The 14,899-nt window shown below is 41.7% G+C and overlaps 1 protein-coding gene across 2 annotated transcripts in view; it reads right to left on the bottom strand.

The window, feature by feature from the left end:
- Window positions 1-14,899, bottom strand: part of TNN (tenascin N) — a 122,268-nt gene that overhangs the window by 83,583 nt on the left and 23,786 nt on the right. For both annotated transcript variants that reach the window (XM_073593421.1, XM_073593420.1), the window contains exon 2: window positions 1,695-2,100. In XM_073593421.1, the coding sequence (XP_073449522.1) occupies window positions 1,695-2,079 (385 nt within the window). In that variant the 5' untranslated portion in view covers window positions 2,080-2,100. The remainder of the gene's footprint in view (window positions 1-1,694; window positions 2,101-14,899) is intronic.

Raw genomic sequence — 14,899 nt, forward strand, 5'->3', positions numbered from 1 at the left:
GCAGACCTGATCAGATGCTCCATTTAGCCCTATGGAGCGGCGGATGTCAGCGGTGACACGTCCGCTGACACCTGCCGATATCTGATCCTGTCCGTAAAAGCTAGACAAATGGAAACCCTATTTTCCAATCCGTCTGGCAGATTGGTTCAGATGAAAACGGACAGGCGGTCCATTTTCATCCGATCTCCCCATAGAGGAGAGCGGGACTCTTGACGGGTCCGTTGCTCCACAGTGAGCGGAGACGGACCTGTCATCCCCCCCGCTGAGCAAAACTGAGACTGTGGGGCGGAAAGCCCGTGTGAAAGGACCCTAAATCACCTCTAATGTTGGGTATCCTACTTGGAATTGTGGATGTTGCTGCATTATGTAAAACTATGAAAATAGTTTTTACATTTTAACCACTTCAGCCCCGGAAAGGATTTGCCCCCTTCCTGCCATTTTTTGCAATACGGCACTGCGTCTCTTTAACTGACAACTGCTCGGTCGTACTACACTGTACCCAAACAAAATTGATGTCCTTTTTTTCACCACAAATAGAGCTTTCTTTTGGGGGTATTTGATCACCACTGCGTTTTTATTTTTTTGCGCTATAAAGAAAAAAGAGCGACAATTTTGAAAAAAAACACAATATTTTGTACTTTTTGCTTTACTAATGCTTTACTGTACTAATAAATATCACAAAAAAAAAAAAAATTTCTTCATCAGTTTAGGCCGCTATGTATTCCTCTACATTATTTTGATTTAAAAAAAAAACGCAATAAGCGTATATTGATTGGTTTGCGCAAAAGTTATAGCGTCTACAAAATAGGGGATAGATTTATGTCATTTTTATTATTATTATTTTTTTTACTAGTAATAGCGGTGATCTGCGATTTTTATCGGGACTGCGACATTGCGGCGGACAGATCGGATACTTTTGACACTTTTTTGGGACCAGTGACAATTATACCGCGATCAGCCACTGATTACGGTATAAATGTCACTGCCAGGGAAGGGGTTAACACTAGGGAGCAATCAAGGGGTTAACTGTGTTCCCTATGTGTGTTTCTAACTGTGGGGGATAGGACTGAGGGAAGGAGACATATCGTTGTTCCTACTTAGTAGGAACAGACGATCTGTCTCTACTCCCCTAACAGAACCGGGATTTGTGTGTTTACACACACAGATCCCCGTTCTCGTTCTGTCAGGAGCGATCGCAGGTGCCCGGCGGGCATCGCACCCACAGGGAACGCGCTTCTGCTCCAGGGAAACGCTGCAGGCGCGCATCTGCTATAGTGTCTTAAAGAGCCAACGTATAGCTACGGCAATTTGCACAGCCATGCCAACCTGCCGCAGTATAACTGCGGCGGCTGGTGACTAGCGGTTAAAATGGGATGCCTCTAGACTGTCCATAATTTTAAAGGGTACCTTGAGACTGTCCATAATTTTTAAAGGGTGCCTTGACAGAAAAAGGGTTGAGAAACACTGGGCTAGCCATCATAATACACTAAAAAAAAAACCTAGACATGAAATAACAAATGGGCCCCTTACTCATAGTCTTGAATCCTGTTATTCTCCCAACAAGGTCTGCAATTTCCAGAAGTCCCACCCCTGCCTATATTATCTGTAGTCCCATCCCTGCCAACTTCTCTTATCATTCTGACCTTCTAAGAAGAAATCCTTACTACAGATACAGTGATAAAACTGGTAATTACCTGCTCCACAACATCCGTCAAAGCCACTCTTCATCTCAGCCATCTCAGATTCATATTTCTCCTTCATCTCAATGAAGTCTGCTTCCATAGCCTGCAGCCGGGCCAAGAGATCTTTTAATAAAGAGTTTTTCTCACAGTCTGCAGCTGGGTTCTGGAGTTGAAGACGATGTCGAAACACAAGATTGTTTTTATCTGATTGCAAAGTTTGTAGCTGCTCATTGTCTTCCCCAGGAACACTGTAGACGTGGGTAATGGTGAGCCCCTGCTGACTGCTGCATTCTCCATCTTCTGGGAGATTGATAGCAGCTGCTGAAGTTAGTAGATGGTAGGGGTAGCAGAGGAGGAGGTACTGGATCAAAACACCCCAGAGGGTCAAGAGCTCCATTTTGGGTCTGCACTAGGAGCACTATGAAAAACAAAAAAAAAAAAAGCAGCATTAGCAGCAGAAAAATTGTATCTCAAAACTTTGGGGTACAAGACGGATAACCTTTACAAATCTAGAGTCCTATCAGAGATATCTTCGACCAAACACCAAAACCAAATTCTAATTTCATGGACTACTACGAAGTTCTAACAAAAATGATTTACAACTTTTTGATAATTTTTTTTAAGGGTAGCCAGGTGCTTAGCTGGCCAGATGGGGCAACTAAAGACACTGTGATGCAGCTGTTTTATATGCCTATAAAATATACTAATGCCAGCTTTCAGTGCCATTCAACATTCATCCAGCAGAGGGGGCCAATAGGTGAAAAGGTACTTGAAAGACTCTCATGCGGGCTGCACAAAACTATGGGAGATGTAGTGTCTGAGAAGGCATTTGCCATGGAAGTAAATGGGAGGACAGACTACAATCCTCAGGGAGAAACTCAAAGAAGGAGGCGACGATGAACAGTCTTCCCAGGCAGAACTGACCTGAAATAACCATACAGCAAGAAGTACATTTGAAATCGAAACCCCAATAAATGACTCTGAAAGCACTGAAGTCAATGGATCAGAATGACATCCAGGCAACTAACATATTGATTAGAGCAGGGGTCTCAAACTGGTGGCCCTCCAGCTGTTGAGAAACTACAAGTCCCATGAGGCATTGCAAGGCTGACAGTTACAAGCATGACTCCCACAGGCAGAGGCATGATGGGACTTGTAGCTTTACAACAGCTGGAGGGCCGCCAGTTTGAGACCCCTGGAGTAGAGGGTTAGCAATGTTAGCCTTTTTGTCACTCTGCTTTCGCCTCCTATCAGCATGCTTCTTGTCAGCACATGACTGACTCCTTGTGCTGCTTATTTTTCTCACACTCAAATCCTGTTGATTAGGGACTGAAAAGGCCAATGCCAGGTCAAATGTAGGTACTTACACTGCCTGCATTAAAAGTGCATTTAATGACGTATTAATGATTACAGAGCTGCATTTATCTGTGTCTATTATATTTATTATTATTATTATTATACAGGATTTATAAAGCGCCAACAGTTTGCGCAGAGCTTTACAACATGAGGGCAGACAGTACACTTACAATACAAATCAATACAGGAGGGATCAGAGGGCCCTGCTCATTGAAGCTTACAATCTAGAAGGGAGGGTCAATTGGAACAAAAAGTAATAACTGTGGGGGATGAGCTGATGGAGAAAATTAAAATACAGTTGTTAGGTGTGGGTAGGGTAGGCTTCTCTGAAGAGAAGGGTTTTCAGGGATTGTCTAAAAGCTAATAAAGTAGGAGATAAGCGGACAGATTGGGGTAAGGCATTCCATAGGATTGGAGAGGCTTTGGAAAAGTCCTGGAGGTGAGCATATATTATTGTTATTAATAATAATATTAATAATACCGACAGAAACTAAGTAAAAAAAAAAATTTTTTAGTAAAAAATAAAAAACCCAGCTGTGATTAAATACCATCAAAATAAATCTCTATTTGTGTTAGGAAAATTATAAAAATTTCATCAGGGTACAGTGTAGCATGACCGCGCAATTGTCATTCGAAGTGCGACAGCGCTGAAAGCTGAAAAATGGCCTGGGCAGGAAGGGGGTGTAAGTGCCCTGTAGACAAGTGGTTACATTTGAATTTTGAAAATTCAGACAAATTTTGTTTTTTTATTCGGATCATTCTGAAAATTTTGTTTACACTGTATTTCTTGTATTTGGATTTATCCGAATCGCCGAATAACAAAAAGTTCCCCCAAAGTTAGTTTGCATAATTATAGAACGATTTATTTCTAAATAATTGATAATATGACTAACATTTTTTAACATCCTAAAGTTAAAAAATGTTAGTCATAATATCATTCATTTAAAAAACAATTGTTCTATGTGTGTGCACTGTGTGGGGCGCTGGACTAATGGTTTCTATTAGGTCCATCATTTTTTTACAAGCATGTGATTAGAGCCTGAGGCTCTAATTGGCTTGTCTTAGGTTGTCCTTGGGCGCAAAGCGCTGCGCCTGAACCCTCCCACTTGTGATTTTAGCAAATCAATATTCGCCATTGGTTTCCAGATTTTCGTCCCAGGCCGATCGGGCTGAAGAGAAAAAGAACCTGGAAAGAAGACTGGGTTAACACGGAAGCCACCAGGTATCAGGGGAGCTGTGACTGCTGGAGGGCTCGGTTTGTATGGTGAGTGGAGGAGTTTGTTTGCGCCCCTCCCCCCCCCCCCCCAAAGATTTTTAACACCAGTCGCCACTGAGGCAAGTATGTTGTTTTTCAAAAGAACAGGCTCTCCTGCAGAATGTAGCAGTTACAGAGATAAAACAAGCCATTTACCACTGACAGAGGCACTTACAAAGTCAGTTTTTATTTATTTATGTAAAACCTTTATCCCAAAAGAAAGAAAACTGTTTTCTGTAACTGTTTACAAAATTTGAGTTGGAATTTGGCTTTAAGTTGTTAGTGTATTGAAATCCGCTACTTCATCTAACACTCCCCTCCCCCCAGACTGATAATGCTGCTGTCCAAAGGTGTCCCCTGTGCTCCTTTATCCAGAGTGGGGGCACTCTAATACAGGAGGTGTGTTACTGGCCAGATCACCAGGTGAAAACAAAGAGAAAAAAGCCTAAAAAAAAGAAAATGAATGCTTCCACCACCTCTAAGGATTGGTAAGCTGCAATATATTACAATTTTTAATACCGCTTTAAGTTTATGTATTTGTTAATCGTTTTATATTTTTTTCTAATTCAGATTATTTATCTATTTATTTTTATATGTTTTTTTAAATATGTTTTACATTTTCTAGTAATAATAAAGATGCTACAAGTAAGACCCTACATGCAGGGAACTTTCCCAAGGGGCCAATACTTGGCTCCTACCCAGCACTGGAGTCAGAGCCTAGTTCTTGGAAGTGGTAATGTGACTCTGGAGAGATGTACCGTTCCTCATCCATTCCAGAAGTCAGCCTCCAGTACTCCATGGGAGTCTCAGCTCTGGCAGATAACAGCCATTTTGACAGATGCCCTTTAGGATACTCTAGAGAGCAAAGGTTAACGAGCCTATCTGACTATTGTGATTGATTAGACAGAAAGTACAGTCAAAATCCCAATACATCATCATTTGAACAGAAAAAGAGATAACAAAAAAGGAAGACTAGACAAATGTGTTACGAATACAAATGGGCTATTAAAATGATGCATTACTAGACATTTACTGTAGAGCCAATTCCATTTGTATTTATTAAAGAAAATGTTGGAGTATAACGCAGAGGTTAAAGTATGGCAATTTTTACATCAAGCTTGGACCAATCTAATTATGCATGTACCATATTTATGGGATCCCCGTAGAAGCTAAAAATTTCTGTTGTAGGTGCTACTACAATGATCTCCACTAGCTTCTGGGTCCTGTGCCAAGCAGCTGCCCTGCTGCCCTGTCCCGGTGCTGCCCCATTGACCCATAGGGGAACCATGTTCCTCCTTTCTCTCCCTCTGCACTGCTGCTGCGATTAAGTACAGAGAAAACAGTCTGCACCTGCCTACATGTGGGATCCCTGTGAAATCTGGTAATCACTGTTGTAAGCACAGCTACTACAGTGATCTCTACTATCTTCTGGGTTAGATGCCAAGTGCTCGCCATGCTGCATTGTGAACAGGAGGTTGTACGGCACGGGCACCACTCATGGAACACTTTACATTTTCTTAATGAATGTTAAGTGTTCTTTGATTAGACAAGGTGGAGAGGTGGGGCAATGCCATCACAATTGCCACTTCTTCCATTCAGAGAACTCTTGTGTTCATTATGCAGCAGGGTAGCTGCTCTGTACAGGACCTGGAAGCTATCACTGTAGTAGTGGTGCCTTCTACAGCGATTTGTAGCTTCCATGGGGAACCCACAGGTATGGCACATGTATAGATACATTGGTCCAATCTTTAAAAATTTCCATACCTGAACTTCAGCTTTAAGTGGAATATGTAATACCGCAGGTCAGCTGCTTGGCACAGGACCCAAAAGGTGGTGGAGATCACTGTAGTAATGGTGCCTACATCAGAAATTTCTAGCTATTACAGGGATCCAATAGATGTGACACATACATAATTACACTGGTCCAAGCTTGATGTGAAAATTGCTATAGAGCTATTGCTCTAACCACTTGTCGACCGCCCGCGATCGCTTCTGACAGAGCCAGAACAGGGATCTGTGTGTGTAAACACAAAAATCCCCGTTCTGTCAGGAGAGAGGAGAGAGATTGTGTGTTCCTTGTATATTGGAACAGCGATTAGTCTCTTCCCCTAGTCAGTCCTTTTCCCCCACAGATGAGGGAAGACACATTTAACCCCTTGATCGCCCCCTAGTGTTAACCCCTTCCCTGCCAGTGACATTTACACAGTAATCGTCATAGGAAAGGGAAGTTGGGACTTTATATGAAGCAATTGAGTAGTGGAGGTGGATTACAATATAAACATATTTATTTGATAGCATGGATCTACATACATTAAAAAATATTTCACATCATATATACACAAGAGGCGTGCAGAAGGGCTGAGTATGTAGAGTGGAAAAATATATGCATAACATCATATGGTCAGAATAATGAATCTATATATACATAAGAATGACATGTCTGTGCCAATAGCAGCAGGCCTAAACACCGGCACATGCACCCACATGGTACATCTGTATCCACCAGATGGTATAAAAAACATCATGTATTAATAAAAAAATAAATAAATCTCAATCCGTATGGGGTATATGGCTGAGGCATCAAAATAAAGCTCTACGCGTTTCGTGGGTTTTCCCACTCGTCAGGAGCGGATGCGTCAGGCATTTCAACCCAGGCATAGACCGCAAAGTGGGGTAATCGGTGCAGGGTTGGCCAAGAATATGGCCTCAACGCGGGAGCTGAGGCGGCATAATACAGTAATGCAGCATTGGATGGGACAAGAGCTTGAGGTGTCAATTTGACTAGTCTCCCCGTGAGGTCTCTACACACCAGCTACATGATCTGCTGGGGGTTCCTTTGTTGCAGCATTAGGATATCCTTGCTCCACGGAGTTATACACCATCTTTTTGGCCACATGGAGCTCTCATCCACACCTCAAGCTCTTGTCCCATCCGATGCTGCATTACTGTATTATGCCGCCTCAGCTCCCGCGTTGAGGCCATATTCTCGGCCAACCCTGCACCGATCACCCCACTTTGTAGTCTATGCCTGGGTTGAAATGCCTGACGCATCTGCTCCTGACGAGTGGGAAAACCCACGAAACGCGTAGAGCTTTATTTTTATGCCGCAGCCATATACCCCATACGGATTGAGATTTATTTATTTTTTTATTAATACATGATGTTTTTTATACCATCTGGTGGATACAGATGTACCATGTGGGTGCATGTGCCGGTGTTTGGGCCTGCTGCTATTGGCACAGACATGTCATTCTTATGTATATATAGATTCATTATTCTGACCATATGATGTTATGCATATATTTTTCCACTCTACATATTCAGCCCTTGTGCACGCCTCTTGTGTATACATGATGTGAAATATTTTTTAATGTATGTAGATCCATGCTATCAAACAAATATGTTTATATTGTAATCCACCTCCACTACTCAATTGCTTCATATAAAGTCTCAACTTCCCTTTCCTATGACGCTATACAGGGATGGAGGCACCTTAGGGTGCTTCATATAAAGTCCCAAACTCCCCCCATTTTTATACACTTATTTACACAGTAATTAGTGGCTATTTTTAGCTCTGATAGCTGTATAAATGTCAATGGTCCCAAAAAAGTGTCAAAAGTATCTGATCTGTCTGCCTCAATGTCGCAGTCCTGATAAAAATCGCAGATCGCCACCATTACCAGCAAAAAAAAAATAATAATAATAATAAAAATGCCATAAATCTATCCCCTATTTTGTAGACGCCATAACTTTTGTGCAAACCAATCAATATATGCTTATTGCATTTTTTGCAAAAATATATAGAAGAATACATATCAGCCTAATCTGATGAAGAAATGTGTTTAAAAAAATGGGATATTTATTATAGCAAAAGTAAAAAATATTGCGTTTTTTTCAAAATTGTTGCTTTTTTTTTTAGCGAAAAAAATAAAAACCACAGAGGTGATCAAATACCACCAAAAGAAAGCTCTATTTGTGGAGAAAAAAAACATAATTTTTTTTTGGGTACAACATTGCACGACCGCACAATTGTCAGTTAAAGTAACGCAGTGCCTGGTCAGGAAGGGGGGAAATTCTTCCGGGGCTGACTTCAGCTTTTCTTTAGGAAATGTAATTAGAATTGGATTTAAATGTCTAGTAATACATTATTTTAACAGCCAGTTTGTATTAGTAACACATTTGTCCCGTCTTCCTAAACTTCAGCTTTAAGTGGAATATCTCTCTTTAAGGGAAAGAGACAGGAGCAAAGACACTTTTTTTGTAGTAGCATAGGAAGAACATCAGGTTTTTATTATTATCTTTGACACCCACACCCTTTCGTTTTCTTTGTTCTGGTTTTACTGGGACAGGACAGGAGGTGAGGGAAGAAATTCCTAACGAGAACACAGGCAGCAATAAAAATGTGACTGAATTTCTGACTCTTACACACTCGATCGAAAACTAAAGCTGAAGTTTTGGCTTGAGCTGAGCTTTCACCACATCGGTTACACATGATTTACTACACAACAGCTCTAACAAGCAGGGCCCTCTGATTCCTCCTGTATTGAATTGTATTGTATTTGTATTGTCTGCCCTAATGTTGTAAAGCGCTGCGTAAACTGTCGGCGCTATATAAATCCTGTATAATATAATAACAACAGTAAAATATTACTTACAACTACTGTATATACAGTTTTTTGTTTTTTTTTAATTGGCTGACCATCATTCACTGACCATGATTGTCCAATTATTTACTGTGTTAAGGAATTTACAAGGAAATAACTACTCTCTATTCCCAGAGGCATATACTATTAAGCAGCTGTATCTTCTCTATGCTAACAAAGTATTTATCTTATGTTATGTTATGTCATGTTAGGGTTGGGGTTAGTCACTAATTTACTGGTATTCCCAATGACCCATTTGGCAAGAGTGCCAGTCATTAATCAAAGGCAGCCCTTGAAGATACATATATTTAAGCTGCCTCTGCTGATTTTTTATTTTTTTTTATAAAGTACCCCTGTCATCTAAAAAAATGTCCAAGTGTAGTTTTCCTGCAATAGAAGAGCTATTATACTCACATCTCCTGTGGTCTGTGTTGCCTGCTTTCAGTAGGGTTGCCACCTTTTCTTCAAGTCAAACCCGAACACTTTAGTGGCGCACTGCAATTTTTTTTTTATAGTATAAACTATATATATATATTTTGCTATTAAATAACATTTCTAATCCTATGAAGCTAATAACAAGAGTTCCCCTTTTACATCTGGACTCAGAGTTCCTTTTCACTGTAAGGGGGGACTCTGCAGACTCTGATGTAAGGGAGAACTCTGGGGCCTCTACCATAAGGGATGCTCTGGGAACCCTGATTTAAGGGGGAACACTGTGAACTCTGATGTACGGTGAGGACTCTGATGTAAGGGGGAACACTGTGGCCTCTGGTGTAAAGGGGAACTCTGATGTAAGGGGTGCTCTGAGGACCCTGATTTTCCCTAGTGTACTTACTCAGATGCAGGAGAGAGAAGAGGGGAGACTTCAGTCACAGACAGGGATGGATGGTGAGATCACTCACCCCTTGGCAGTCAGAACCTCTCATCCAGATGTGTCTGAGGCTGCTGGACTTCAAATGTCCAGCCCGCGCTTTCCTTTTCTGAGGCACAGCGCCGGGGATTGAAGTGTGGGAAGACACAGAGGGGTAGGGATGGGGGAAGAAATTCAGATCAAGCCCTCTCTACGCTCCCGTCTGTGTGTATTTGGGGGGGGATTGTTAGTGCTGGCTTTGGGCAGTGTGAAAGAGTGTAACAGAAATTGGGGTTTATTTACTAAAGGCAAATCCACTTTGCACTACAAGTTCACTGCAAGTGCACTTAAAAAGTGCACTTGGAAGTGCAGTTGCTATAGATCCGAGGGGGACATGCAAGGAAAATAAAAAACAGCATTTTTGCTTGTCCATGATTGGATGATAAAATCAGCAGAGCTTCCCCTCATTTCAGATCTTCCCCTCAGATCTAAAGCGACTGCATTTCCAAATGCACTTGCAGTGCACTTGTAGTGCAAAGTGGATTAGTAAATCAACCCCATTCTCAGCTTAGATAACTGCATGCAGCAACCCTGCTGGGAAGCCATAGTCCAGTCTAAATAATGTGTCCGGGTTTCAGGCAGTCTGAAACCCAGACACATGATTCCAAACTGTCCGGGTGAATCCTGGACAGGTGGCAACCCTAGCTTTCAGTCCATTCCAACTTGGCAGCCTTCCTCATAATCTTTAGCAGTCGACACTTCCAGGAATGTCGGATGTCTGTGTTCCCCATTGGGGTTCTATATCCACTAACCCAGGCAGTATGTCAGTAGAGGACACAGCAGGGATGTAGGGTTTGGAGGATAGAGCCACAGCATGGGAAAGCCAACACTTCAAGAAATATCAAATATTATGAGGACGGCGAAGCTGAAACAGAAAGACCATGAACCACTGGAGAGGTCAGAGTATAATACACTTTAGTCACAGAGATAGTAAGTAAAAGTTCAAACTTCTAACCCCACTCTGTCCAAAACAATTTTTTTTTAATTTAAAAAATAAAAAAGAAGATTTTGTTTAGGGTTTCACTTCTTCATAAAACCTGCATGCTAGAACGTGCTGTTGTATATTGTGTAAGGGTGGTCATACAGTGTGATGTATTTTTACACTGCATTGTACTATTTACTCTTTTTATTTATTTTTTAAGTGTATTTAACAAAATTATACTTCATTTAACTCTATGAATAGCAACATATTGTGATGCACCGTGGTGACAAAAAAAAAAAAGGAAATGCTATAATGTGCTAAAATGCATAGCATACAAGCACATTATGTTAAACTATAAATAACCTCAAAACATGGGATTTTATGGGTAATAAAAATATACAAGATTATATGCAAAAGATTGTATTTATTTATAGAAAATTGGTTAAAAAATCTTTCGTGTTGAAAATACAACGCATCATTGAAACATTGCAAAGTTTACAATGTTTCAATGATGTGTTGTATTTTCAACATGAGAGATTTTTTAACCAATTTTCTATAAATAAATACAGTGGAACCTCGGATTGCGAGTAACATGGTTAACGAGCGTTTCGCAATACGAGCACTGTATTTTTAAAAATCGTAACTCGGTTTGCGAGTGTCATCTCGCAAAACGAGCACAATTCAGGCCAAAGTGGTGTGCAGTACCACTTTTGGCCTGAGGTGGGGGGGCGCCGGAGTCCAGCAGAGCCGAACATCGCCGATCGCAGCCGATCGGCGCAGTTCGGAAATGCACGGAAAGGGCCGAGGACAGCACGGCTGACCTCGGCAAATCTCAGGTAGGAAGTCTTTCCGAGGTTTGCCGAGGTCAGCCGAAGTGTCCTCGGGCCTTTTTGGCCGTTTCCGAGGCTCTCCAGTGCCCCCCCCCCCGCCTCTGGCCGCATGGCATCCCATTGAAGTCAATGTGGAACAAATTATTTTCCTTTACACTGACTTCAATGGGAAAACTCGCTTTGATATGCGAGTACTTTGGATTACGAACATTCTCCTGAAACGGACTATGCTCGTAATCCGAGGTTCCACTGAGCAATCTTTTGTATATAATCTTGTATATTTTTTATTGCCCATAAAATCCCATTTTTTGAGGTTATTTATACATTATCAAGGGATGGTGGCAATTCACATGTGTGGCTTCATGAATCATTATAATTATCATTATGTTAAACTTACCTTAAAATGAAGCCGTCCGGTAAATATCTCCTAAACAGTGCACATTTAGGAGATATTTACAGTACCTACAGGTAAGACTTATTATAGGCTTTACCTATGAATAAAATATAACCAAAGGCCTTTCCTGCCACTTTAAAAGGGTAGACATGTTGCATCTTTATGCAGAATAATGCAACATACCTCAATGCTAGTTATGGTGTCAACAGGACACATAGAAAACAGTTGTTTTTATGCACCCTGGCGTTGAACCTGTGTTGATCTACAGACATAAATGGTGTGAACAAGACCTTAAAGTGATTGTAAACCCTCACCTTGTAAAACAATTCATTCAGTTTAAAATAGAAATGAAAGGTAAAATATAAAGAACGTTATAAATACCCTTTCCCTTTTTTATACAGTAAGTAATCAGATTCCCTCTGTTCTCTGCTGCATAAGGGCTGGAGGAGAAGCAGCAGTACACTGAGCTTCCCAGTGAATGGCTGTTCAGGGACATGAGTCAGCACAAGTCTGATCATTGGAGGAGAGCAGGCTGAGTTCTCAACACAGCAACAAAACTGTCCACGCTGTGCTCCCATACCTAGTGTGGTCAGTTCTTAACAGGAAAGCAGAGGGGCTGGCAGGAACACCAGGGATTTCACATAAAGGAAGCAATACAAAGAGAATATGATACTTTTTCATACAAGTACATGGTACAGCAGGCACATATCAGGAATATGAAGTGTTGGGTTTACATACTCTTTAACCACTTCAATACCCGGCCATAGACATATGACGTCCACAGATGGGATTTCCCATCCTGGGTAGATGTCATATGATGGCCTAGGCTTCCCGGCCGCCTAGGGGGCGCGAGCGCGCGCGCCCGCCGCGTTGCTCGGGACCTGGTGCGTGTGCCCGGCGGCCGCGATGTCCACCGGGCACCCGCGATTGCCCGTTAACTGGGCGGGACCGTGGATCTGTGTGTGTAAACACACAGATCCATGTCCTGTCAGTTCAGAGGAGAGTGATCTGTGTTCCCAGTACAGCGGAACACTGATAGGTCTCCTCCCCTTGTATGTCCCCTCCCCCTACAGTTAGAATCACTCCCTTAGGAAACATAGTTAACCCCTTGTGTCCCCCTAGTGGTTAACCCCTTCACTGCCTGTCACATTTACACAGTAATCAATGCAATTTTATAGCATTGATCGCTGTATAATGCCTCGTACACACGGTCGGATTTTCCGATGGAAAATGTCCGATCGGAGCGTGTTGTCGGAAATTCCGATCGTGTGTGGGCTCCATCTGACATTTTCCATCGGATTTTCCGACACACAAAGTTGGAGAGCAGGATATAAAATTTTCCGACAACAAAATCCGTTGTCGGAAATTCCGATCGTGTGTACACAAATCCGACGGACAAAGTGCCACGCATGCTCAGAATAAATAAAGAGATGAAAGCTATTGGCCACTGCCCCGTTTATAGTCCCGACATACATGTTTTACGTCACCGCGTTTAGAACGATCGGATTTTCCGACAACTTTGTGTGACCGCGTGTATGCAAGACAAGTTTGAGCCAACATCCGTCGGAAAAAATCCTAGGATTTTGTTGTCGGAATGTCCGAACAAAGTCCGACCGTGTGTACGCCCTATAACTGTGAATGGTCCCAAAAATGTGTCAAAAGTGTCCGATGTGTCCGCCATAATGTCGCAGTCACGAAAAAAAATCGCGATCGCCACTATTGCTAGTAAAAAAAATAAATAAATATTTTTTTTTTTAAAAATGCCATAAATCTATCCCGTATTTTGTAGACACTATAACTTTTGTGCAAACCAATCAATATACGCTTATTGCGATTTTTTTTTTACCAAAAATATGTAGAAGAATACGTATCGGCCGAAACTGAGGAAAAAATTTGTTTTTTTTAAAAAAAAATTGGGATATTTATTATAGCAAAAAGTAAAAAATATTGTGTTTTTTTTCAAAATTGTCGCTCTTCTTTTGTTTATAGCGCAAAAAATAAAAACCCGCAGAGGTGATCAAATACCACCAAAAGAAAGCTCTATTTGTGGGGAAAAAAGGACATCAATTTTTTTTGGGTACAACGTCGCACGACCGCGCAATTGTCGTTTAAAGTGCGACAGCGCTGAAAACTAAAAATTGGCCTGGGAAGGAAGGGGGTGAAAATACCCTGTATTGAACCGGTTAAAGGGTATCTAAACCCAAGAACAACCCAAGACTTCAGATGTGGTGGCTGAATTGTTTTCATTTTTCAGGCTGAAAACAGTTCATACGTGCAACCGTTATTGCTGTCCTTCTAACAAGGGGTCCACAGAGGATCGCTTTTCAGAGGGTGTTTGACAGCTGGTGAGGAGATGATATGTCACCTCCCTACCACCTCTTTTAACCCTACAAATTCCAAAGCACCAAGTCACAATTACGTGCATTGCACATGGTTATTGGGCAGTTGCAGCAAGGCCCTCTTTCACTTGAGTCACATTTGGTGGTGGTACTGCTTGCTGAATATGACATGCCATTCCAGTTTTGTAATGCTTTCCCACAATGCATGTGTACAGCTCTGAGCCACTGCATTTCTATGTTTAGGTGGGTTGGTCAGTGTGCGACTCTACTGCATGCTTTTGTGAATGAGTCCTCACAGCAAGTACAGAAACGGCTTGCCATGTGTCATTTCTGTGATCTAAACTGAACTTTCAAACAATACAGTCAGCCTTCCCAGATATCTCCTGTGAACTACAAAGCAACACCCTGTTATGTAATGGAGCTAAGGAAAAGTGAGTGATTGTGGTCAAAGCAGTAGAGCAGTTTAGGGTGACACCTGTCTGGGATTCATTGGGACAGTCCGAGTTTTAAATCCTGTGTCCCGGTTTCAATCCTCCTAAATCCCGGACACATCAGTGGCAACCCCAGA

Source organism: Aquarana catesbeiana, linkage group LG07 (assembly GCF_042186555.1).
Source record: "Aquarana catesbeiana isolate 2022-GZ linkage group LG07, ASM4218655v1, whole genome shotgun sequence".
NCBI classification, from domain to species: Eukaryota; Metazoa; Chordata; class Amphibia; order Anura; family Ranidae; genus Aquarana; species Aquarana catesbeiana.